The sequence below is a fragment of the Plectropomus leopardus genome, chromosome 3 (assembly GCF_008729295.1).
Source record: "Plectropomus leopardus isolate mb chromosome 3, YSFRI_Pleo_2.0, whole genome shotgun sequence".
Taxonomy (NCBI): domain Eukaryota; kingdom Metazoa; phylum Chordata; class Actinopteri; order Perciformes; family Serranidae; genus Plectropomus; species Plectropomus leopardus.
In genome coordinates, this window is record NC_056465.1 from 14,734,057 (window position 1) to 14,761,449 (window position 27,393).

General features: G+C 39.7%; 3 protein-coding genes across 5 annotated transcripts in view; 2 read left to right on the top strand and 1 right to left on the bottom strand.

The window, feature by feature from the left end:
• ano8b (anoctamin 8b) overlaps positions 1-5,895 on the top strand; it is a 49,732-nt gene extending 43,837 nt beyond the window's left edge. For all 3 annotated transcript variants that reach the window (XM_042483988.1, XM_042483989.1, XM_042483990.1), the window contains 4 exons: positions 675-866; positions 1,174-1,305; positions 2,043-2,153; positions 3,292-5,895. In XM_042483988.1, the coding sequence (XP_042339922.1) occupies positions 675-866; positions 1,174-1,305; positions 2,043-2,153; positions 3,292-4,035 (1,179 nt within the window). In that variant the 3' untranslated portion in view covers positions 4,036-5,895. The remainder of the gene's footprint in view (positions 1-674; positions 867-1,173; positions 1,306-2,042; positions 2,154-3,291) is intronic.
• A 2,805-nt stretch (positions 5,896-8,700) lies between these two features.
• Positions 8,701-13,307, bottom strand: dda1 (DET1 and DDB1 associated 1). The gene is made up of 5 exons (XM_042484030.1): positions 12,977-13,307; positions 12,293-12,373; positions 12,062-12,113; positions 11,663-11,724; positions 8,701-11,473 (listed from the first exon to the last, which is right to left on the bottom strand). Exons 1-5 carry the CDS (start codon positions 12,983-12,985, stop codon positions 11,369-11,371), a joined length of 309 nt encoding a protein of 102 aa, XP_042339964.1. The 5' UTR covers positions 12,986-13,307; the 3' UTR covers positions 8,701-11,368.
• Positions 13,308-22,170: 8,863 nt separating this feature from the next.
• abhd8b (abhydrolase domain containing 8b) lies at positions 22,171-27,114 on the top strand. Its single transcript, XM_042484186.1, has 4 exons — positions 22,171-22,967; positions 24,432-24,602; positions 25,444-25,660; positions 26,845-27,114. The coding sequence occupies exons 1-4, from the start codon at positions 22,171-22,173 to the stop codon at positions 27,112-27,114; spliced, it is 1,455 nt and encodes a 484-aa protein (XP_042340120.1).
• Positions 27,115-27,393: the final 279 nt, after the last annotated feature.

The window sequence follows — 27,393 nt, forward strand, 5'->3', positions numbered from 1 at the left end:
TTACACGACACCCCGGACTCATCCTGAGTGTGCTGTGAATAACGCTGGGTGATGTTCCAAAAGGTCATAACTGATCATATGATGGCTTATCAAAGCTAACAACATCTTCTTTTTTTCTGCAAGACACGAGCGGTGAGACTAGACAAAGACAGGATTCAATACATTTGGTGATATGACAGAACCTCAAACAAACAAACCAGTCAAAATAAATAAAGCGCAATATTAGGTCTTATGGTTAAGGGTGTATGTGTGTTTGCCAAGGAGGAGGGCAGTCCGTTGTGTAGGCTCCTGTGTGTGCTTATGTTTTTTATTTTCACTTTGCTAGTAAAGTTGCATACCTTTCTTTAGCCACCACTCAGCCCTACAGAGGAAGCTGGCTGTATTTTGTTGCCCCTTCGTCCATCCTGATCAGCCTCTAGAGCCACTGGGAGAAAGCCCGTTCATGTGGAGAGAGATTATTATTTTTTAAATATGTTTTTTAATTTTTCTTTTCTTTTTTTAATGTATGTATTTATTATTTATTAAAACAGGGACATATTAACTTCCTTTGTTATTTAGTACCATTGATTTGTTCTACAGAAATGCACTTTTGTTTTGTCACTGCTAAATAGTAGCATTTAGACTGCACTTAAATGATAGAGCTGTGGTTTAATGATTCACTCTGCCTCTCTCAGGACACCTTTCAGGACTACCAAGAGATGTTTGTCCAGTTTGGCTACGTGGTGCTCTTCTCCTCGGCCTTCCCTCTGGCTGCCATGTGCGCTCTCATCAACAACATCATTGAGATCCGCAGCGATGCCTTTAAGCTCTGCACCGGTCTGCAGAGGCCCTTTGGAATCAGAGTGGAGAGCATCGGCCAATGGCAGGTCAGAAATACAATCTAGTTAAAGTTAAAAGGAGCTCATGAGGTTTTTCTACTGTGGTTGTAATCAAATTCATTGTCACCTGAAGACAGGGTCAATGAAAGAATTAAAGAAATGGTGTCACATTTAACAAACATTCAGAAAGTTGATGATATGTAACTGTGTAGTAATCACATTAAATTGAATTATTACTAATAACTGGATGGAATAGCTGAATAGAACTGAATTGAGCTGAATTGAAGTGATTCAAAGAAACAACGCTAGTGTTAAGAAACCACCAAGTTTCCCTTTTTTTTCTTTTCCTTCACAGACTGCGATGGAAGCCATGGGCCTGATTGCCATCATAGTGAATTGCTACCTGATTGGTCAGTGCGGTCAGCTACAGCGTCTGTTCCCATGGCTCAGCCCCGAGATGGCCATCATCTCCATCGTCATCCTCGAGGTACCGCAGCTCATTCCTGAGGGTCTGTCTGAAGTGCTTAGAGCAGTGCTTTTTCAAACTTTTTCTCGAGTCGCCAGTATTTTGTGACCTAGCACAAAATGTATGGTAATCAGAAAATGTGCCAGAAATTTAAGCTGCAAACAAGTTTACTACTGTCTGTATCTCTCTACCTGCAGAGACCTTGAAGGGTTTGGCAGAATATGCATTCAAAGATGTTTGCAAAGAAACATGTTACTCTATAATAATTACAGAACACATTGTAATTATATAGTGACCCAGGAGATGAAAGATATAGTTTAGAGGAAGATGTAGTGGTTGGAAATACTATGTACGTATACCACACATATTGTGTTGTGTCCCTCTGCAGTTGTGAGGTCCAGACAGAAAGGTGTCTATGGCTATTTATGATGAAAGAAGCACAACAACATTGCATAAATACATGAGCTGAAGCTCTTCTCATGGTCCTCCTGTTACTTGCAACATATTTTAATAGCTGTTCTGTTAGCTCTGCACTCTATGCCTGCCTAGATTCGGAAAAAGGTAAACAGCCTGCAGCTCTGTCTTGGCCTGATAAAGAAGTCAGGCCTATCAGGAGGAAGATTTCACGGCCTAGATGATGTGCAAGAATTAGTTCGAGTAACATACCCCTAAAGGGTGCTCTGAAGCTTTGTGCCTTATATCTGATTAGAATTGTACTTTTAGTGAATTATTTTTGTTTCATCCCTAACCACCTGCAGCATTTTGCCATCCTCCTGAAGTACGTCATCCATGTGGCCATCCCTGACATTCCTACATGGGTCCGAGAGGAGATGGCTAAACTGGATTATCAGCGCAGGGAGGCCTTTAAGGTAAATCATGACAGCGTGAGATAATGTTGTTTGTCATGGAGAAGCTGCATGAGATGGATGAAGTTCAATAAGTATTCAGGTGGTTTAAAGGGAAAGTTCAACATTTTTGAAGTGGGGTTGTATGAGGTATTTATCCATAGTCAGTATATGACATACAGCAGATGTCAGTCGACATGCCCCCAGTTTGAAGAAGCACGCTGGAGTCCAACACAGCTAAGCTAAGCAATATACTGCTGTGGATGGGGATGCAATTTTTTAAAAAATTTTATCACCTGAAAAAAAGTCCCACCTAAACATATCAATATCACTTTAAGTGTAAGCAATACTAAAAGTATTTTACAGCTTTACCTTTCCATCAGACAGCCAGTTTTGAGAGAGAAGTTTCAGTTTTTGATCTATGCTCCTGTCAAAGCCACCAAACTCCACTGACAAAACAAGTCATTTTAGCTCACCAAACACAGGAGCTGCTGGTCTATGACTGCTGCGATTAGTTAGTTTTTAAGTGTTAATGCATTTCTTTGGTGAATCTAAACTAACCCTTTTAAATGCCAAAGTCACACAATAACTTAACAAAATAACTGTTTGAAGCAGTGGTAGGCCAGAAGCTCTTGTGTTCAGCCTTGTTAAAGCAGCAAAAATATTCAAAATATTTCGGTGGCTGAAATATGTTTTGTTGAAAACCCCTCCACATTAGTACATTGCTTAGCTTCTGTGTTTGACTATAGCCTGCTTCTCCAAACTGGGAGTACTGACTCCCATCTACTGTAGTTCATATACTAACTATGGGTAAGTACCCCATACAAACCCACTTCACTATCTACTACCTTGTGATATGTAGAGTACTGTAATATAGTAACTAGCCATCAGAGAAGCTGAACTTTCTGCTGCTGCAAAAAAAGCTGTACTGCTACACTGCAGCTTTCTTCTTGGGGCTAAATAGCTTCTTTTAAACTCCTGATGATATTTGAGAGGTGATACTTTTGAGAAACACAATTTGTAGAGCATAGAAATGAGATTAGGCTGCAGAACCAATGCAGTGTTCTTAGTCAGGAATTTGTTCGATGGGTAACACTGCAGTATTGGAATGGTTAGCTGATTCTAGTAAATACATTGTGCAAATGTTTCCCTTCCTCTGCAGAAGCATGAGCGGCAGGCGCAGCAGCATTACCAGCAGCTGCAGAGGAGGAAGAGGGAGGAGGAGGAGAGGCAGAGGCAGGTGGAGCACATGGCCCGCAGGGAAAGGGAGCGGGATGACAGCAAGGGCGACTCTTCTGGGGATCACCACCACGACAAAAGTCACAGCAGCAAATCACGTCCCGGGAGTGGAGGAGGAGGAGGGGGCAGCGGGTCGGACAAACCCAAGAGGCCCAGCTCTCTGCTGGCCAACAACAACGTGATGAAGCTCAAACAGATCATCCCGCTGCAGAGCAAGTTTTCCTCGAGCGGTGCCCGCTCTCCTCAGTCGCCCACTGGAAGTGAGCCCAAGTTGCCCGGGTTTCTGAGCTTCAAATTCCTCAAGTCACCTGAGAATAAGAAGGAAGGTGCTGCGGCCTCTGCGGCTGCCTCCACAGCCACTAATGCCACAGCGACAGCATCATCATCATCTTCATCATCAGGTAGCAGCTCTCAGGAGCGTTCTCAGTCACCCAGCAAAGCCTTCAACCCTGGGAAACTCTTTAACTTTGGGAAATCTGAGGGGGGGACATGTGTGAACGGGGCTCCGCTGCCCAGACCCGGGGAAGGATCCTCATCACAGACGTCAGATAGACAACCATCCAGGTCTGACCTGAACGGCGTTCCAGACGAGATCCCCTCGCCTGGAGGGGAAGGCTCAGAGAACGGACATGCAACAGACTTGGACCCGGCCGGCTCTAAAGTCTAGTAGCTCCATAGAGAAACTTGCTGTTGGTTACATCTCAACCGAAGAAGCGATGTGCTTACTGTGGGGAGAGGCCTGACCTACCTTCTGTGCTATCACAGGCTGTGTGTAGAAGTACTTGAAGCAGAGAGAGGAGAAACTGATGAGAGGTGACTGTTGTTTTGGTTTGCTTTTTTGCTGAGAGACAAAAAACAGGCTTTATAAGAAAGACGTAAGCCCTCTTATCATGAATAAAAACACACACCCTTACACACACACACACACACACACACACACACACACACACACATACAAATCCTTCCTTGTCTGCAATACATAAAGAAATGCATGAGCTGCGTTTCTAATATTTTTAAGCCTTTAAAGCAGAGAGCTGTGTTTCTTGATTTCTTCTAGTCATAAATTGTAAGCATCTTGTTGGCCTCCGACTAGGACAGAACAGCCTGTCATGGAGGAAAAAGACTTTCAAAAAAAAAATGTATACAGTGGTATGAAAGGATCACAGGTTGTACATCAAATAACTTCCGAGAGTGTTTTTAGCCGTCACAACACAAGTGATCATTAGATATTGTCTCATTTTTAACTGTGAGGAATTCTTGGGCCCTTCACTTTTATACTGAAGTGGGAAAAATGGAAAAGCAATATCAATCAGTGTTTTAATTATCAATCATCACACAAAACCCCCCTCGATTAATCAGCATCCCTGATGTATCACCAGCTTTATTTTCAAAGCAGAGGTGACGTCTGAGCTTTGAACACTTCTTCTTCTTCTGTGACAGTAGCAGATTTGGTTGGAAAAAAAGGAAGTAAAAGAGCTTAGTGAGTCGAGCTGTCACGTACCAGTATTTTCCCCGAGGGAGCAAGTGGAAGAGAGACAAGAAAAAGCAAAAAAAAACAAGTAGATAAAGGTGATTTGGAGAAAATGGAGCATGGGAGGCTATCATGTGCTGTTCTCCATCCAAGCCCGTAGAGCGCCATGTAAACACAGATGGTGCTTCATTCCACACACTCTAACCAGACTTGGCAAACAAGTATAGAGTTAAAGAAGTAACATTTGCACTAAAACCCTGACGCCCTCCATAGAAACATATCTCCCTCTGCAGGAGAGAGGAGCGACACCAGCCTGCCTCATGACATTATGCAAAAGCTGGGTTGTCTTACACAGTACATGCCGTCTACTCACCTGCCCCTGCACTCAGTAAACATGAGATTTCCTAAATATTCAGATTTTCTTTTAACAATAGTTGCTCTTATTTGTGTTGAGCTCCATATCTTTTTATATGCACCATTTACTGCATTGCGTTACTGCAGTGCTCATGATGGGGATTTCCTTTTTTTAACCAAATTGGTATTTTTTGGATAAAACTGTTAACTCAAAATTTAAGTACTGTTTGTTCTGTTTGTTATCTACATCAGCGCTGTTTAGGGTATACATTATGCTACTCTTGTAAACAAGCCCATCATATACCATTATACTTCTTTGGGGTCTACAGAAGGTGGCGCCAGAGATACTTTGCACAGAAAAATGTGTTTTTGAACAGCTTGGTCTGACGGATCCTTACAGAGGAACTATGCCCATTTTCAAAATTCACCCATAATGTTCTCATGATCTAAGACAGTCCAAAAACATTAGTAAACGTGAAACAAGAGTACTAAACTCAACCTTGTGATGTCACTGGGTAGAAAGTCTGGAGCTACTCTGTAGACGGTGAATTGTAAAACATGTTCTCGGTTAGTGGTTTCTCAGTGGTCCAGTCATGGGGTACAGATTTCTCCTTTGTCATAAGTATAAGGGCCATGAATTACCACATATTCAATTTTATTTCACAAAATGCAAACAACACGTTGGCTTAGAACACAAAGAAATAAAACATATTGCAAGAATAAATAGAATCGGCACTTCAAAATAATAGCACTGTGCCAGAAATTCACTGCACTTCAAAACACACAAAGTTCACGTGTCACTTGTGGTCCATTCAGAATTGACCAACTATCCACTTTTGGACCATGATCCACCAGATGACACTGAGAGTCCTGAGGGGAATGCTCTGAGTTATGGGTTATGGGTACATTTGCTGTTTCAGAACTGAGAATATTACAAAAGAATAAAGCTCAGTTGGGTATTAAAAGAAGCAGACAAACATTCATTCAAAACATCCCCCCTAAAAAATCAGGCTTCGGTCATTGTCTTGCAGCAGCCCTGGACTTTACACCCAGTGACATCATGGCTCATGTTCACAAGTAATGATTGAAAGTTCAGAGCCATCACACTGAAGGTTGAGAGACAGAAACATTAACTATGCATTTTCACATCATCACCCCTGGCAAGGATTTTGGCAATAACAGAGTTGTAGGAAGCTTACATGTATCACTATAAGTCGACACTTACTCCTCCACCTGCAGCACCCATCCTACTGCATTATCCCCTGCAAGACTCTATGTATCTTTCCTTTGTGTTAGCTCAGTTTTCAATGTCAGCTCTTTCCCGTCTCACATTTAATGTTAGGAATCTCCCCTGACGCACAATTAAAATAACAATAATGTCATCCATCTTTCGCTTTGTGTTGACAGAATCTGTCTATTCTAGGGGTGACGATGACATTGAGCTTCAAACAGGATTTTTTTTTTATATATTTGGTTGCTGCTTTCATGTGTCAAATTGTGAGAATCTCACAATATTTCCTCCTTTCAGTCACATTACTAAAGAAAACACAAAAATGTACTTCCGGCAAAATAACTTTCTGACATTAAACGCAATAAGGGTATGGACAGGATATCAAATTGTGTGGTCACGGTTTTGTTTGACTGTCAACCTACAGTCTGTCCTTTTTTATGTATTTGGAAGTCATTGTTCATTATAAATGTAAAATGAGAAGTGCAGGGCTGAGGGGAATTTAATATCTTTGGTGTCTTTGTGTATCACAGGGTGGTCATTGTTAGCAGGACACATGATAGAGATCAGGATGGTAAGTGTAGCTGAGCTCAGTCTCATCAAATCCTTGCAGCATTTGGATTTCAGGGATGAGTGACACCATGATGCAATAGAGTCCTCATATTGTCATTTGAAAGCTTCTGTAGAAAATGAGAAACCAGTTTCAAAGATTAGAAGGCAGAGATAACAGCAACAGTTTAGGGCATGCCTCCATGTATGTAGTTCCTCCTTATTCAGGGAAAACTCACAGTTCATTTGATAGAAATGGATAGCATTAACCAACATGTTTTATCCTTGCACTCTTAGCAGCAGCATCAAATTCAGCACATTGTTAATATGGAGGTTTTTAAATAAGCACTGGTTGAAGTAAACTAACAGATATCATGGAAAGCTTCATCACCCAGACAGCACCACGCCAAGCACAGGCGTCCCTTGTGTAAGGACAGCAGCTCAGACAGCTCATCAGCCGTCTGTAATTCACTAATAAAGCAACAGCGGTTCTTTAAAGGATTTGGGCTTATCTAGACACTCTAATGTGAAACCAGTATGAGAGGACTAAGTTTAGTAAATGTACTGTCTTCTTTTGGATTTTTAAAGGTGGATGTGAACAGGTGAGGTTCTCACCACAGCTACATTGAAACCCGACTCTAACTTTAAGAGTTTAAGATAAGACATCCTCATGGAAGCCTCACTTACTGAACATCATATGCTCTTCCAATGTACCACTGTACAAAAAAAAGATCTTTTAAAGAGAAATACTGGGAAATGGGATTATTTATTTCTTTTAATTTATTTTGTCATATTTTTGTAAGACCTGAAAAATAGTTAATAAAACTATTTCAAATGCATTTGATGTGTTCTGATAATCTTTTTCCTGCTAATTGACAACTGCACTTTCTCACTAATGCTGATTTCAATACTAGGGGTCAAAATCAATGTGTAAGATTTAGAGGAAAGTACTGATTGTAAATGGGATATAAAATGGGATATAAAATTTTCTTTGGTTTGTAATCGCCTGAAAATGACAATCGTGTTTTGTTTTCCTTTAGAGTGAGCCGTTAATATTTACACAGGGAGTGGGTCCTTGTCCATGGACATAACCATAGAGCACCGCCATGTTTCTACAGTAGCCCAGAATGGATAAAACAGACCGTGTCTCCAGATGGGGCCATTCATCTTTTGCATCAGTCATCACAGTTAACTCCCCCCTGAAATGTGTGCATATGAAAAACAGATTTTTTAGCATGAAACTGTTTCATTCAGTGTTTTTACCGATTTAAATCACTGTTTACATTTGTTTAATGGAGGAGGACGAGACCTCTGCTGATAAGTCAGTTACTGGTAAATACATCCTCACCGTCAAAAGTAAGGTGAGCATATATTAAGTAATCAAAGAAAAAAGGGGAACACACATTAGCAAGTGCTGAAACTGCCAGTATATGATGTGCCAAACAGCATAGGAGAAACAGTGATTTTTAATAGAAAACTGCTTATTCAGTGTTTCTATCGGTTTTAATCACCAGGCTTGTTTGTTTTGGAAACGAAGGGACCCCAGTAAATCATTCCTGAACAAAGAACCTCCTGGACAAAGAACCCTGAAGAAATTGTAACTGGGAGACATTTAAGCTGGCTGCAATCTGCGGTCCACTAGATGCCACTAAATCCCCCTTAAATCTCACACTGTTCCTTTAACACAAGGACACAAAATCATCTATCAAAAGTACCACATGACAAAAAAACATTTTTAATCCAGTTTTATTTCTGCAAAGCTAAAAAGAACATTTGATCTAACACACATGAGATGGGGCAAGGCTTAGGGTGTTGTACAACAGTCTATCCGAGCAGAAGTATAATGTGGTATTACACTTCAGAAACAGACAGTATTTACACTGTGGGTCAAAAGATGACTGACCACACTGTCAACCAACATTGCAGCATTGACTGAAAAAAAAAAGACAAGAGGGGCTGGAGGGTTTGACGTGACTGCTGGGCAGTGATATTAAAAAAGAAGAAAAAAGCTTTAATCAGTGTTGTACAGTATATGACACCAATACAAACTGAATCTCAGGAACAAGGCAGGATGGCAACTGCACTTTGCTGTGCATGCTTATTGTGCATTCTATGGCTGAAATTATAACACCGCTTTAAACCCCCGTGTTCATCTAAGCCAGCTCTCAGACACAAACCATTCAGCACTGTCACAAAGACAGGGAGAACAGTACAGCTGCCCGGGCCCTGACCTGGGGGAGCGAAAGGGTCCGAACCATGATGACGGGTTGTAAGGCCTCTAGGCTAAAACCTTCCAGTCACACAAGATAACACCACAACCCCAACACCCCTTACGTTGTATTAATGGGCCAGGAACATAACACCCAGCTGTGAAAACATCAACATGCAAGGCAACATCCACTGGGCACCAGGGCTCTTTCTTTACTGTCCCAAGGGTCATTTTCTATCGTATCCATGGGTAAGTATTATTTTACAAAAAGGCAGACACAAAGATACTCCATTGGATGAACTAATTGTGGTACTGGCAATTATTTACACATATCATAATTTTTTTTTTTTTTCCCTTTTCCAGACATTACATTTTTTTCTTCACTATCTGTGCTGTTACCCTGTTGTGCACCTGAAAATCCAACATCAAAATCTCCATATTTAAGGTCATGTTTTTTGTTCTTTTTGTCTTGTACATCCTTTGATAAAGATCAGCTAAACCTTACTCATTCTTACAAGCCTGGATCAGCCAGCAGGTGGTGCTAGATGCAAAAAATATTTCTCAGAAACACCAACACCACATTTATCCTAAAAGCACAAGTCCCAGAATAGAATGGAGATATGCATATTCACCATAAATACACATCTACGGGGGATTCTGGAAGAGTTGCCTCTACGTTGTGCTGTTCTTCACAGTGCAGACTTGATTCTCTTGATTCAAACAGTGTGGAGAAATGTCGCAATGCCCCCATGTGGTTGCAGAGTGGGCAGTGAAACTGAGAGGGTGGGCACTGTGGCTGGCAGGAAGCTCATTGCCATACATAAAAAATAATAGTTATAATAAAGTTAAAACAGTAACAAAAATGTATCTTTGCACAAATCAGGACAGACTCTCTGGGTGGCAGAAGAAGGCTACACAAGTCATGTACCAGTTTATGAGACTGTTTTTAAGGGTAGTGTCTGACTTTATGTGTCAAGTCCCTCTGATCTTAAATCTACACTTTTTCAACTATTCATTCACTGCACACACACAGTACAACACACACTCACACCTCAGCATGCATACATATACACGGTTGCTAACCTACACAGGGAATAGGCAACATATATAAGAGTAACAAAATTGAGTGTTGCAGGGATGAAGTTTTTCTGTATGCCAGCCCAAACGTTTACGTCGCTGTGGTTCCCTCGATAAAAATCAAGTACTTTTCAGAAAATACTGCGACAAACAAAAGTTTATGACACTTGCATAACTTGTTTAGCAAGATAATCTTCGGACATTTGGAGCGTAATTGCAATCAGCAAATGTAAAACACTAATATTAGACTACAAACAAAGTACACCACAGTCCCATGACTTCAACATCACAATCATAATGAGGCTGTAAAAGGCGTGTGCTGCGCAAGGATGTTCAAAGTCGCCAACTTCTATCACATTTAGCCACTTGTTAATAATGATTTTTTTTAGACAAAAGCATGAAAATTCAAAGTGGGAAATTACTGATGTATTTTATGTCAGAGAGCAAAACATGAAATTTTTTAATTTTTAAGATATATTATGAGGGATTTAACAGTGTAAAGACTCACACAAAAGTGATCCATCTCAATCATCGCTTTTGGCCTATTAGAAATGTGTGACGGTGTATTTTTCTGCAGAGCCTCTGCCCTCTGCCTCTATTTTTCCTCTTATTTTTTTTGTTTGGGATATTTATGGGTATGAACCCCCAATGGCGCTCAGGTGAGGTCGGGGCTTTATAAAAAGGTGACAACCAGGAGTAATAACATTAGCAACGAGCATCCAAGAGACAGAGTGCTGAAAAAGTGCAAATAGTGAGGTGAAATGATAAACTTAAACGAATCTGGCTTTTACTTTCACTTTTGGTGGTGAGCATGTTTGCAAACAGTAACTGAAAAACCTGCACAGTGTACCTTTAAGTGTGTGTGAATCAAAAAAATTTCAATAGACTCATTGACTTCAAGATGAGGGAGCAGGGAGGGCAAAAATGCCAACTCATTTCCAAGTTTTAGAAGTCATTTCTGGTCATTCTGCCATAATGCAGAATGACCAGAAGTATTTATTCAGGTTGGATTATCCTCAGTTTTGTTAGTTTATGCTGGCTATACCCTGTATATGCAAACACACACACATTCATTCACACTCTCTCAAACACACACACAAATATACACAAACTTATGAGTCCTCGTTCATCTCTTGGCTATCTGTCCTAGCGATCTTCCTTGGGGGTGCCGGACTGTCACCCTCACCTTGCTCCTGTTCCCTTTTCTTTGCTGCATTCTGTGTGACATAAAGGATTACACCAAAGTCAGTAAAATCAAACAGTGTCTTTTTAATAATAATAATAATAATAATCAAGCTACCAAATATTATGAGGCTCATGATTAAGCAAGATCTAACAAAGACTCAGACAATCAATAAGTGATGCCAAATTGCTGAAATTAACTCCAAAGAACTGCACACACTCACCTTTTTGTCCCACTGCTGATGGAGATAACGCAAAAGGATGTTGGTTTTCTCTGTTACAATAACTGTAGAGCAAACACAGTCAGCACATTACTGAAAAGTTACGTTCAAAGCTGCTTGTTTCTGTTTGTTCAAAGATGTTTCTCCCATAAGACATTTTAATTTTTGAACAAACCTTACAGTGTGCCTTGGCTTGTTTTTGAGACATGCATTTTACATTTTTGGATTGAGAGTATACTTCACCCATGCAATGGGACCTTCACAAGATGGAATAAACAAAGTACACCTGAATTATCCAAAGACCACCTATTAATGCCCATTTCAAAGACCCAGCATCGCTTCTACTCCCTCATCTTTGTGTTTCGCCCAGAGTTTTGACTATGCTGTGAGTTTGTTGCTTACTCTGTTCAGATGGGTATTCTCGTGTTGGAAGGTACACAGAGGGCCTCCGATTCTGTAATGATGGACAGAAAAGGTTAGAAAATGAGAGTTGTGTATTTATTTTAGTTAAGGAACAACCCAAGAATTTTGACCATGTTAGAGCAAATATTTTAAACTGTTATGCAACTTATCCATATTGAATTGTGATTAGAAATAATAGTGACAACATAGATAATATAATAGGCTACTTACAGACGCTTTACAAACAGAGTCTGCATGGAACCTGCTGAAGTTACTCTTATTGTAGACAGGAAGTCCTTTCAAGAAATCAGCCTGTGGGAAGAAGGTGAGGTGATGATTATACCCTACAGCTCTGGTTTAGTGAATGTCTTTCATCTTGCATTTAATCTGACCCTGAGCACTGCAAGTCATCTGTCTATCTGCCCACAAATATTCTACTTTTAGCAGTCCAGTCGTTCACCTGTGGCATTTCATTACAGTCCAAATTTTTGATTGGCATCAGTGTGTGTCAAGGGTCTTCTAGTACAGATGTTAGATGTGCAGAGAGGGTCGAAAACACAGCTGAGGAGTCCTTGTAAATGACAGTAGATCAGGCCATCAGTCACTGAGTCAGTGCTGGGCGTTCCCTCATTTTTGCAGCCCGTGCACGCTAACGGGCCTCCTCTCCCTGCAATGTCCCCAGCAACCTCCCAACTGAAGGTGATGATATCTGATAGTGTACAGCAAGTGGTTTCAAATTAGCAAGTCAGAACTCCAGAGCACAAAACAGCCGGCTTGGCCTCGGTGAATGAATGCCAACAGGGGAAGCAGGGGTGGCTAACAGCTATCTGTTACTAGCTCGGTATTACCACATGCCCTCTGAGGACTGTAGAGCAGCTTAAGCTAACGCTAGCATGGCGTATGTGAAATAAGTACCTTCTCCATGATGATAGTAATTTCCAACGTTGAAACGCCGACTCGTGGACTTGGCTTGTGCTGGTCGTGATGGCAGGCAGTGTGAGTATGCTACGGTTAGCCGTGCTAGCTAACAGGCTAGCGTTAGTCAACCGAGACGCCTGTCCTTTTGAGTCCTCCTGGCAAAAAAAAACAACGACCTTCACACACCAGTTGTTGATTCCATTCTAGACCCCAGTGTCCATAAAGAAATAATACAACACACGGGTAAAATAACCCAACATATCATTGCATGATTTAGCAAGGCTAGTTGCACTGGACTTCTTCAGCTAGCATGATGGTTGGATGATAGCGATGCTTTCTTAGCCACGCCCCCAAAGCGCCTATTGGCCTACTGTTGCTCCCACGTGGTCATAGCTTGACATAACAGCCAATCAATAAACACAAAGGCGTTAAGCCCCTCCCTAAAACATTGACTGGGAAATCCTGCTTTCCCACATGATGAGCTTCATTATCAAAAACATCACCAGACATTCACCCAACAGAGTATGTAGTTCTCTACAGAGATAGATTTGTGTCAGTATTACCACTGTGAGTAGTTTGTCAGTCCCTGTGTAAATGTGTAATCTGTAAATATAAAACACCTTCTACAAATACAAAAAGAGATTTTTGAATTCACAAAAATATTTTTCAAATATAAAACAGAGCTGCATATACGCAAAAAAAGGGGAAAAAATGAAAGAAAAGTAAAGAAAAGAATCACTGTGCATAAAATGCAATTCCACAAACACAGAACTTATATTTACAAATAAAACTTGATTCACAAATATCTGTTCAAAAGCTATAAATGAGAAATTTGTAAATTGATCAAATCGATTCATAGATACTTTTTTTAGTTGCGTAATTTGTAGTGTATTTATTAGAGCATTTTATATTTGCAAAATAGTTTTGTCAGTTAAAATTGTGTGTGTGTGTGTGTGTGTGTGTGTGTGTGTTTGGAAGGTGTTTTACATTTACAGATTATATATTAGCCTAACACACGGATTGCCGATGTGTTCACACAAATAACATCTCCATGGTCCTCCTTAATACATCCATAATTTAAGTACATGTGTTCTTATATGTGCTGATCTTTATCTGTGGACAGTGACACCCATGGGGCAGTTAACTATCCTATTATCCACTTTTAGTTTATTTATAAAATATACCTATAAAAGATACAGCTGGATGAAATATAATCTCAGTCAGTACCAGGTTATTAAAAAAAAAAGAGTTGAAGTCTGTTTTAAAAAAAAAAGTATTGAGAGACATTCTTGCAGTTTCAAGCTTTTGGTCTACTTTAACGTGGTTAAAGCTGCAATAATGCTTTGGTCCTTTCTAACGGAGTGAATCTATACTTCTTTGATGTTTTTTGGTGCCCAGGTGTGTGCTTTTTAGCGTCTCTTGAAACACAATACTACAATACTATATCCTGCTTTTTGTCCATCAGCATATGAAGAGATATAGTATATCTTTGCATCAGCCCTTGTTTGTAACAGCTGAGGGAGACCTACATTATAATTAGCTCAGTGGGTTTGCTGGGTCTTGATTTGTGTGGTCCTCCTCACACCTCACTGGCACCTGCCTCTTGGACTCCTTAGTTACCTAGCAACAACAGCCATGGAAACAGCCACAGCATCAGCTCCTTATGGTGCTGGAGAGCTGGATATTGATAAGATGGAGGAAATATTCTTTGCTATTGTGGAATATTTTTCAATGGTAACTTGGGGACATTTTGAAATTCAGAATAGTGCCAAAATGAATGAACAGTCAAATGTCAACAGCCTACTTTTTAAAGTATTAAAATAATGAAAATGAATAAGTATTTGGTATAACAGATTTAACCAGACTTAACATATTTAACAAGCCAAGCAAATCTAAAGGAAATAAGTGGCTTGCAGTTGCTAACTCGATTTCCTCAGGTTGGTTGTGGCGCTGATGGAGATCATCTGTGAAACAACTTTAAGTGTCAGGCCTACATCCCATTTAGGTAGCCTATTACACATCTAGACATTACATGAGTGAAAGCCAATAAAAATAACTGGTGGAACAGTTAATCAGTTTACAAACTTGAAATATGTAAACAACCATCTGATAGGATTCTGCCATTATTTGAATAGCTTTATTTAGACCTATTAGAGTAGGGAAGGGGCTGGGGTGTGACTCCCTTTTTTTATTTTTTGTTTTTTGTCATGACCCTCTCCAGAGCTAATAAATATTTTCCCTGAAGCCTCCCTGAGTGATTGGAACCCTCCATTTACCATAAATAACAATATTTCACATTTTCCAGCCATGATAAATGCTGTGATCTTGCAGGTTTTGAGGTTATGGGGGTATTTAGAATAAATACAACCATATAAAGTTGAATTTCCCTCCCCTAAGACAAATTTTAAAAAAAAGTTCCTCCACAGTGCTTAAAATTTTATTTTATGTTTTTTTTCATCACCCCTCCCCTCCCACAAACAGTGTTGAAAAGGTTACTCGGAAATGTAATAGGTTACAGATAGTTACCCTGTTAAAATGTAATATGTTTTGTAACTTTTTAAATTACTCTATCAAGATAATGCAACTTATTAAAATCACTTTTTGATTACTTTTCTAACAAATGTATTAAACACGGCAATACAGCTAAAAAGACATAAGTGCATAAATGCTGCACTCAAATTTGTCTCAACGGCTATGCTGCCTGGCATTGTCCAAAAATATGCCAAAAGCGGGCATGGCAAAAAGATGCAAAACAACAGAATGAATGTTAGTTAACATTTAAACTTTTTACTGAAAATATATATATTTTTAAACAGGCTATGTAGCCTAACCCCTTTGTAATCACCAAAATTTTGATTAGTAACTATAATTGAATTACATATATTATCTCAGTAACTGTAACTGATCACAATTATATTTATTTTGTAATTTAAATACTGTAACTAGTTACAAGTAACTTTCTCAACACAACACTGCTCACAAGCAGGGGTGGACTGGGACAGGGCCGGATGCAGGGTTTTAGAAATACGGAGGTCCAAAAAAAAAAACTGAGCTTTCCTGGGGGGGGGGGGGGGGGGGGGGGGGGGTGTAAACAACCATCTGAAAGTGGATAACAATAGCTTTAAAACCATGTTAGAGGATAGTAGCACAAATGATCTGTTTATGTATGTGTAATATTGACTAGTGGTGTTAAGTAATAATACTTTGTCACACCACTTAAGTATTTTGTGTGAGTTTCTTTCAACCTTCCCTCCACTACATTTCCTAAATAAAATGTTTACTTTTACTCTATTGCATTTCCCCTAAGCATCTTAGTTGCAAAGTAAAATCAGAGGAAATTTATAATGCATATTTAAATATTTATATTTATATATACCTTAAAATAACAAATAGTCCTTCGGTCTATTGGTATTAGTGAACATAGAGAAAGATTATTTTGGATAAGGCAAAAGTTGCTTTCAATAAAAAATGAAATAAAATGAATAAATTAGACAACTGTTAAACCATAAAAGTTAGATTTACATTTTTATACTGTGATTTTTGTTGTTTTTATTCAGGAATGTATCCGCTGGTTGTCTCACGTCACGCGGCAGGGGGCAGCTCCTCACATCCACAAAGTGAAGCAGAAGGTTTCAGTGGTTCAGTCGCACTGACAGTTGATGGATTAAAAACAGTCGGCTATCCTGCCGCGCAGCTCCGGCGCGCCTCCAAAGCGCCGTCACCAATATTTCACCATGGAAATGTTAGTGGAGTGCTGGAAGACGCACATGTATTGGATTTACCTGTGAGCAATACGGAGAAATATGCTGTCAGTAGGCTAATACTGTCCGCCATGTGGAGGCTACCTACAGGACAACACAATCCAAATAAATTAGATTATTGGATTGACTGCAACAGATTACAGCTCTCCTACTTCTTCGATGCTTCAAAAGAAAACCACATTAATCTGATCATATTTCACGCGGAGTTTTTGGGAAAATAAAGGTAAGCGTTTGTTTTTTCATATCACCCACTTCTCTTTTTACTTGGTCTGTATTTTGTTATATTAGCCCATACTTTATATAAATCCATCACACCAGAGAGAGGGCGCTGCATTTCAAGTGGCGTTGCAGTTAACCGAGAAAAACGGCTAAATTAGTGTCATAAAATTCTTCTAATACATTTTATTTATCGATAGAGTTGGCTAAAAGGGGAAAAAACGCTCTAACACACGCCTTATTTGCTGCATATTTGGCCTACTCAAAACGCTCTGTTTTTATTAGTGAATAGATGGGAACCATTAGCTTCACTAAACACCCTGTAAACATTTTTATTACACTAACACCCGCAAAAGCTATGCAATGACGCCTTCATGGTATCTATTGTGTGACCAGTTATTTTTCTTGTTGCTCAAACTGGTGTAAAATCATGACCCGCTCAATCAATATGAGAAAGAGATGTTCTTGCTCTAAGGCCAATAGTGTTTTAACTGTCCGACTTGGAAAAGGGAAAACATACACAAATGACTCAAACTATGTTTATTTTTTAATTTATTCTAATTTTCTGAACATTATTACTGAGTTTCTCTTTAGTTTTACTTTGATCATTTGTCTTGCAGACATAAATTACATAAGTACATAAGAAAGATATATACTAAAGATAAAAAAAAAAATCACTATTTATTGATGAAATTGTGGCCCATGATGGAAAGCTTTAAGGATCAGAATTCATGGGGTGAACCTACTGTAGTTGTTTTTAATCCCTATGACAGTCTCTGCTGTTTTCTTGGCACCAGTCCCCACTGTGTGTGTCTGACCTGCGTAAATCGTTATATAACACCCTCCTGCAGTCAACAGAGGCCACCTACAGTAGTGACCACAAGAGGAACACACTGCAGTGCTTCATCATGCAATATGTCCAAATGGATCAAGCACAAGAAATCATGCACAAACACTAATAAGACACAACACTGGGACATACTGTAATAAAGTGCTTTCCCCACCATAATATAACAGTCTGTTCCATCCATTAGGGAACACTATTGTGACTGTGAGGTGGTCAGCTTGATAAACTGGACGCAGGTAAAATAGTGGCTCTTGAATTTCACTCCTTACTGTCATGAGTTGTCGTTTTATAAAGCAGATAACATCTGACTGCTCTGGTGACCAACAGTAGAAAGAGGTATGACTGGGCAGGCACGCTCAGGTGTGATTGTAACTTTGCTTATAAAGAGCAAAGTGACAGTGCCCTTCTTTCGAGGGAGTCCCTAATGCTGTACCAGATATAATGTGCTTTGTGATCACTACTATCACAGATATGTTTAAAGTATGTGAATTCCACCAAACTAAACAAATTATGATATGCACTACACATGAGAAGTGAATCATACATGTTTACCATGCTCTTTTCTCATAGCATCAATTTACCTTTCAAAACCTGGGCAAATTGGCTTAATTTATTTCAAAAAATGAGCAACTTTAGAGGTAATTACTCAGAAATTAGCAAGAAATTAGATAAAAGTACTAGAAAATTTCCTGGTAATTAGTTTAAAATCAAAGACAAAAACAAGAAATGTGAAAGTAAAAAACAAAGAAGAGAATAAATAAAACTTTGTAAAATCATAATAATTCTGTAAAATAATTTAAAATATCTAGTTATTATTTGTATAAAAGTTGTTCTCTGGAAATTTTCCTCTTACTTTTTAAAAATAAATTTCTAAATCCTCTTATTTCTCACTCATTTCTTGCCAAGTTGCTGGTTGCCTTTTCCTCCCATGTTTTTGAAAGAATTCAAGGTAACGCCTGCACACTTACTCCATACCACACAAGTTTGTTGAAGACAATGTTTGAACAACTTTTCAAACATCTTTTCAAACATTTGACCTGACGAAGATCCAGGCAGGATCAAAACGTTGTCTTCAACAGACTTGTGTGGCATGGAGTAAGTGTGCAGGCGTACCCTTTTTGCCCTCATGAAAGTTGTTTTTTATAGCCTTGCACCTATGCGATGTGTGTATAACTATCCTTTTTCAACTTTTGAACCAACCAATCTGCTCAGGCCTAAAAGGTTTAAATACTTGTGAAAGGTGTCTAAATGCAGCTCAAGAAAAGGGATGTCAATCCAGGTTTCAAAGGGTTAATGGACAAATCGGACAGATTTTGCTGCTATATTGAAGAGTCTTTTGCTCAGTTATTTTTCAGTCACTGATGTTTTCTCACAGGTGCTTGTGCTAGTTTTTCCTTATGAAAACCAGTACCATCTATGCTCTGCCCATCAAATAATGTACATCACATAGGCTAGATTACAATGAGAAGGGGAGACTGTGATGAAAAAAAAAATGCTCTTAAAGTTGAGGTCCAATATCTAATGTAGATGAGGGGAATCTGCAACTTTCAAAAGGGGGCTTGGTGAATGAATGGGAGTTTTTATGTTTTAATGGTGGGAAAGGTTTTTGGATTTGTTTAGTCCATAACAGTAAAAGATAGCCTATGTCTATTCTAGTATCAATGTTTTATTTACATAGACACTAAGTCAAAAGCTGTCAGTAAAAGAGCAGCATTAAAAAAAACCAATTTCATATGACAGGACACATATTGTGCCTGGATAATGGATGCTCTTTGATGTGAAAAAAAAATATTAGAGACAAATGTGTCCCTCTAATAACGGCCTGCTCAGTCTCCTCCACTCAGTCTGCTCACAGCACTGTACAGAACTGCAGTTGGGATAAAGGATGTGCAAGTATAAGCAGAAAGGGCACGGGAATAGCCAGCGAAGCAGGAATGCTGTATTGCATTGTGTCCATAATCCCCAGATGAAAGCGGTCACTGATGAGTTGCAAGAGCAGAAAAAGATGCAACAAATCACACAGAAGGTAATAGTGTTGCCACACAGTGTCACTGTTTTCACCAAGAGAGGAGATAAACAGATTGTGTTGTTTGGACTTAGACAGACAGAGAGTATAATCCTCTCTAGCAGGGAGGGGAGCAACAGGGCGATAGGATAATGCCACCAGAGGAGAGACTTGCAGACCCTGCTCGGCTGCTGTGCTGTTGCAATGGTTGATAAAACTAACATGCACTGTATACTGTATCTGTAGTGTGTATGGGGCATGCATTATACAGAGTTTCATCTATTTTTTGGATATTTATTGCTGATAGTAAATTGTTCAAGCTTCGTTGAAACGTTTGGAGCTCATCATGAAGAAGCCAATTTGTTTTTGTAAGTTGTTGCAATATGGAGTACTTATTAAATACTTAACTTTTAATGTGCATATTTACTATTTCTCTGCATTATCATAACATGTGAAGACTGCAGTGACTTTGATCATTTGAATGTGTGTGTACATGCGTTTAAATGTTTCTACACCAAAGAAATCTAACCCTTCTCTCCTTGAAACACTTAATAAAAAAGTGCCACTGTTGGTGTTTTTGTGGTTTTGACAGGCAGTATGGCAGTATACATTGGTGCAGAGTGATCACATGGTGGACAGCTTTAACTCAGGGAGCTATTACTGGTCCCGGCTATTAATACCCTGAAAGTCTGCACTGAGGGAGGATGCTGTTCAGTTACGTCTGACAGAAAGTCTCAAGGGTTTCAGTGGTAATTAGACGACAGATTGTAAAGGCAGAGGAGCTTGTTTACCTCTTTGAATGGTGCATTTAAGGTTTCCAGGTGCTCCGTTGGTGTAGAGATGTAAAGATTTCTGAAGATAAATAAGAAAACATGTTAAAAATGGCACATGACAATAGAGTGAAAATTATGGAGCAGATGCTTACACTGATATTTGGGAGTGAGAACATTGTGGCAACAATGTATTTTGTGGTCTTCTTATTAAAATAAGTGTAAATACTGTAGTATAATGTAAAACTTGTCCCAACTTGACCCAATTTAAAAATCTCACTGGTTGTGTTATCAAGGAATTACAACAAAGGTAAGTACAATATCAACTTCTCTTCCTCTGGAAAGATTCCATCATCGGCTAAACTGCATATTGATTAACACGAGTTCTGATACATATTGCCGATATTTTAAAATTTCACGTATCACTAATTTTTATGCTTCAGCTGGGTTCTCTGTCTCATTCTTGTGAGCACCTTATCTCAAGAGCGCCTTGAGGTAATAACTTCAAATTTGGCACAAATGTGCAATTGAACTCAGGGATGAACTGATTAGATTTTGGTCATCAAAGGTCACAGTCACTGTGACCTTGTATCTGTCTCATTATCGTGAATGTGATAGCTCAAGAACACCTTGAGAGAATTTCTTCAAATTTGGTACAAATGTCCTCTAGGACTCTACGATGAACTGTGTAGATTTTGGTGAAGGTCACTGTGACCTCAAAAAACGTGTTTTGGCCATAACTCAAGGATACATATGGTAATTATGTCACAAATTCACAAAAAAATATTGAGTAGGTTGAAATGATGACATTTTATATCCAAAGGGTCAAAGGTTAACTTCACTGTGACATCAAAATGTTCTGCAAAAACACTTTTCATGTCATACCTCAGGAAAAGAAGGGGAGACATTTGGTCAGATACTGAATTGATGCCCCTTATCTTTGTTGTCCAACTTGAAACTGTGCTGATTGTATAGATCTTCTTTGCTGCTGGGTTGAAGATGTTTGTGAAGCATCCATGTTAAAGTATTTGTAGCTTCTTGCAACAACATACATACTTGAAGTACTGTCATCTGTTATGGCTATATATGAGTCAGACATATATGTAAACAGTCACTGCAACTTGATTGTTCTCTGTATTGTCTTTAGTCGTCTTTAGTCTAAATGTGCTTCAACTTCAATTCGTTTTGATATAATGCATGCAAAGATTACAAGGGTAGCCGCAATACATTTTGATATTTTTGTGATATGCCAATACTGGTCATTGATAAGAGATCTTAGATACAGTATATCTGTTAGTGGGTCTCCAAGATACAAAAATTCACTTTACCAGTGAATGAGGGTGTTGATGTATTTAGATCTGATTTAGGCTTAATAATTAATAGAAATACAGTTGATTTATATAGCTCATCTAGATTGTTTTACTTCACTTAAAGATATTTTTTAGTGGTTTTTACTGACCTTATAGTCTATATAAGTGAAGTACTTGCTTGTGGTTCCTTTTAGAATTTATGTGCCTGTGACCTTACTTATTCATGTTTGCATGTGTGCTGATTTACATGTGTATGAACGTATTCCCTACAGACTGGCAGCCATGCTGACCAGCTTTATGGAGGGTCTTCTCTGCTGCCTGACCTCAAAGTCGGCAAACATCGTGGTTCCTGTAGAAACCTCAGAACCAGCTGACGGCTACGAGTTTGTGGAGGTAAAACCAGGCCGAGTTCTGCGGGTTCGACATATTATCCCTGACCGGCCGGTGGTGGAGGAACCCACTGGACCAGGTGGGAGCGTCAGCTGCAAGCGAAAGATCACAGTATACCGTAATGGACAGCTATTCATTGAGAACTTGGGTGACAGGGCGAGCGCAGAGCTGAAAAACTGCCAGAATGGGGAGACAGAGCCAAACATCAGTGTAGAGGTTGAACTGACAGACTGTGGTAACTCCTCACCGCCCGTCAGCATCCCTGAGCCCAGGTCTGACTCTGTCACCGCTGTAAAAGATGGGACAGCTGAGACAGGAGCAGGAGGAGAGGCACCTGCTCCTGGACAGACTGACCAGTCGCAGCAACCAAGAAAGCGCAGGCGGAGGCCCAAGCGCACAGTGGTGATCGACTGTGAGAGGAAGATAACAGCCTGCAAAGGGACACATGCAGATGTGGCTCTGTTCTTCATCCATGGAGTGGGAGGCTCACTGGACATATGGGGAAGCCAGTTGGATTTCTTTTCCAGGCTGGGCTATGAGGTGATCGCTCCGGACCTGGCAGGTCACGGAGCCAGCTCAGCACCACAGATAGCTGCTGCGTACACTTTCTACGCCCTGGCAGAGGACATGAGACTTATCTTCAAGAGATATGCACGCAAGAGGAATATTCTCATAGGACATTCTTATGGGTAAATATAAGATCTCAGCTTTCATGTAACACACAGCTATATTGAAAGAGAGGAGGATTATAAGTGGAAAAAAGTGTGAAAGCAAAAGCCACCTAACTACATATGTATCTATGCAGTGCCGGATCTAGCACATGCAGCACCCTATAGGCAAGCTTAATCAACCCCCCACCCTCATAACTAACAAGAACAAGAGGGAGGCCCAGACAAGCAGTGTGAGCATGTCAGCGTTTGTCAGTTACATATCATGTGATTACATCACGTACAGTATCAGTGAACTTAAGATTGACATAGTTTATTGCAGTTTTAAGTTTGATTATTAATTAAATCAATTAATCATTTGGGTAATTTAATTATCAAAGTGTCAAAAACTTCTCAAGGTCATTTGCTGCCTTTTCAGTTGCTTATGATTGTTTAAATATATATTGACATAAAGGGAGACTATTTAAGATTTAAAAGAAGAAATAACACAATCTCCCTCTTTTCCAAATGAAAATTTGGACTGATACACAATGAGATGCAACATTGCTCATTTTAACTCATTTAGAAGTTTTGCCTTTATAGCTGCACTTGGTGTGATATGTACAATATCTTATGGTGGCTAATGTTTAGACAGATGGTGATATGTAACAAATTTCTTTCGTTTTAGAATTGACCATCGTCTCATAGGTGCAACTAGTAGCCACAGTGATCAGTTTTCCAAAAGCTACAGTTGCTTGAGGTTTTCTGTTGGTCACATAAATCAAGGAATTTTGAGAAGTTACTTCTTTGTTGATGTGTATTTGTACTATGTCTGACATCATATAGACTGAAAAAAATTTGATTAATGTGATCAACTTAATTGACAGATGTGTTACTTACCTGAACTAGTCGACTTTACATCTATTAAACATAGTGTTACAGTGCTTTTATTTTATATTCTCCAAAAACCTGCATGCTGAAATACCAGAATTGTCAGTCCCCAAACACTTTCCATGATGTGAACATTGTAACTAAAGTCAACAACCACAAAACAAACAGCATGGTTACACAGATTCCTCAAGCCTGTCCTGTGATCATTGATGAAGGTAACTTTTGAAATGCAAGAGGTCACAGATTACTAGTTACCCTGTTAAAAACTTAACAGGTAACGTAACTATTTTAATTACCTCATTAAACTAATGTAACTTGTTACTTTTCTAGTAACTTTCTAACAAATGTTTCAAACTGGACAATAAAGCAGGATAATATCTGAAAATAGGCTCTGCCAAAAGAATGCATTCTTACATGCCAAAAAGATGCAAAGCAACAGAGTGAAAGTTCTAGTGTGTAACCCCTTTGTAGTCACAAACATTTCTGATTAGTAACTGCCATTTAATTACATTTTTTTCCGTAACTGATTACATTTACATTTTATTGTAATTTCCTTCATGTAACTTGTTACTTCCCAACACTGCCTGTAATTAGCTGTCTTTTCTGTTCTCCTAGTGTGTCGTTCTGTACCTTCTTGGCCCATGAGTATCCGGATCAGATCCACAAGATGGTGATGATCAATGGAGGAGGTCCCACAGCTCTGGAGCCCAGCCTCTGCTCCATCTTCAATCTGCCCACCTGTGTGCTCCACTGCCTCTCCCCACTGCTCGCCTGGAGCTTTCTCAAGTAAGACAGACAACATTACAACAGCAACATTAACAATTTTACCATTGATTTCCCTAAAATCATATAATCGCCCTCCTTTGCAATTTTTTGTGCAGAGTCTTATCAGAATATTGCATAATAGGTTGTTCTAGGGTGTTATGAAATATAGTTTAATGTAACTTAAAGCTGCAGCAGGTAGCTCTCATGGATTAACATTTATTTAGAGGTAATGGAGATAAATCATTTTATTTGGAGTACAAAAATGAACAGTGAGCATCATAAACATGCTGTAGTATAGCGAACCACATTAATGAGTTCTAACACCCAGAATTTAATTAGCATTTCAGCACCTCTGGTTCCCGCATCTCAGTCATTAGGTTTTTTGAATGGGCTTTTGTTTAGAACCCTGAAATAAGGTCTGTGGCATAAAATGAACACCCCACTAGCAAACTTTGAAGCGTTTATGTGTCTTAAAAAGGTGGTTGCTAATAAGTGGCTTAATGAGACGTTTGTTTACCACAGAGCTTATTTTCTGCAGTGATCCAGAATCCAATGGAAAAAGTCCCATAGGCTTTTTTGATGAGAGAACCAGGGTAACATTAGCTTCTGGTTTGGCCAACAGAAAAACGTTATCCCTAGATCACTCTGTTCTCTATGTCAAAGTGAAATATGTGAAGGAGATCTTTAACCTGCTAAACAAACCTCACAGCGGTAATCAAACAAATAAGAACTGGTCCAACTGAGATAACCAAACGTTTATGTTGCTGGCTACAGTTGAGTGTGATTTGTCTTCACAATCCTGTTTTTGTGTTTTTAAGCCATTTGTAATTCAGGTAAATCTCTTCTGCTCTGCCCCCTTCAGGGCTGGCTTTGCTCGACAGGGCGCCAAGGAGAAGCAGCTGCTGAAAGACAACAATGCCTTCAACGTGTCATCCTTTGTGCTGCGAGCCATGATGAGTGGACAGTACTGGCCTGAGGGAGACGAGGTCTACCATGCTGAACTCACAGTGCCCATCCTGCTAGTTCACGGCATGCACGACAAGTTCGTCCCTGTCGAAGAAGACCAGCGCATGGCCGAGGTGAGTGGGCCTCTTTGACCTCCAAACTCCAGGATTCAAACTGGGAAACTGACCCTACTAAATACACTGCTGTCATACTGTGAGCCAAAAGTTTAGCTAGAGTGAACTGAGAGAACCAGACGTTCAAAATGAGTCATGGGTTTTTTGTCCACATCATGAGAATTAATTATAAAATGGAACAAAGACATTTACATTTTTGGATAGTTAAATTAATTTGATCTTTTCACAAACTTTGGAATACCTCCCAGAAGATATATGTTCTTTTTCAATTAAGAAAATGCATTAAAAAATTATTAACAATTAATAATGGATCATAATGAGAACTATGTGTAAATTTAAACAGTGAAATGGTTCTATGGCCTGTTGTGGATCACTGTCTCTGCTCTCTTCCATGTTGGATTCAGATGAAGAGGGCAGCTGTTTTCAGCTGTGATCCATTGCACGCTCCCTGCAAGGCGCCAAGCAGCACACAGACAAAATAAGCTACTAGCTTGTGAACATTGTGGAGCATGTAGTGCTGAAAAGCCATATATTTCCTGCAGCAGTTTGTGGAGACCAAAACTGAGCTAAAAGGAGAACAATGAAACACATCTGTGTGTTGTGTGTGTGGAAAAAAGCAAACGTGTGCTGAGAAGGTTGTCACATAAACTGTATATGGTGATACTGTAGGTCAGTGTTGTTTTTGCAGCTTGTTTCTGCAGCCACCCATTGATCAAAATGTTATGCAGGTTTAAGGTGAGCTTAGGATATCAATGGTCAACAGTTGTGTTAAGTATGGCAAAGTTGTAGTTAATGGATTAAACATTGCAACAACCTACAACTACCTGAGCTCTAGGGACTGTGGTGAAGGCTTTTTCTCAACTGGGGTCCGAGGACCCCTAGTGGTCTGTTGTGTGATTGTAATGGGTCTATAAAATAATAAAATACATATATTTTTAAAGGTCCTATTTTATGAGAAGAGGGGATCCGCTGTTTCTTAAAAAGTTTGAAATTCAGTAATCGGCACTTTAGGTTTTAAAATGTCTGCAATACGATTTTATATTTATATTTTTAATCACTGAAAAAGTTGTGGATGTGGGCCATGATTCAGAGGTCTGGGAGCAGGACAGTTCCTTGTCACAAAACAAAGTGTCAGTGATTTGTTCGAAATTGTATCTAACTTTTTGCTCTCAACTCTCTGTCAGATCCTACTAATGGCCTTTCTGAAGGTCCTGGAGGACGGCAGTCACATGATCATGATGGAGTGTCCCGACGCTGTCAACACACTCCTGCACGAGTTCATCCTCTGGGAGCCGGCCGCCCCTCCACCGCCAAAGAAAGACTCCAAAGCACGTCCAGAAACTGCCAAAGCCCAATGTGACAACACCAAGGCTACATCTGACCCCACCAAGGTCCGACCTGCAACGGCGAGGCAGACCTCAGTCGAGAGGCCAGACAGCAAGGCCAAGAAATGACTTAACATTTAAGCTTCCAGGGGATAACGCACGATATCACGTCTGGCCGTGCACTGGGGTCCTTATCATCTGAGCCAGTCGTACATGCTGAACCTGATGCTGAGCCAAATAGAGCCAGTTTATCTGAAATGATCCAGCTGAATGCTGGAGAGGTGATGATGTGACACAATGCAGAAAACTCAAGTCTGAGTGCGGTTATATCAGCTGTCGAGCTGAAGGGCAGAGGAAAAAGGAGCTCCACTAAAGGATCCTGAAGGTCTATTCTTCAGATGACAGCTC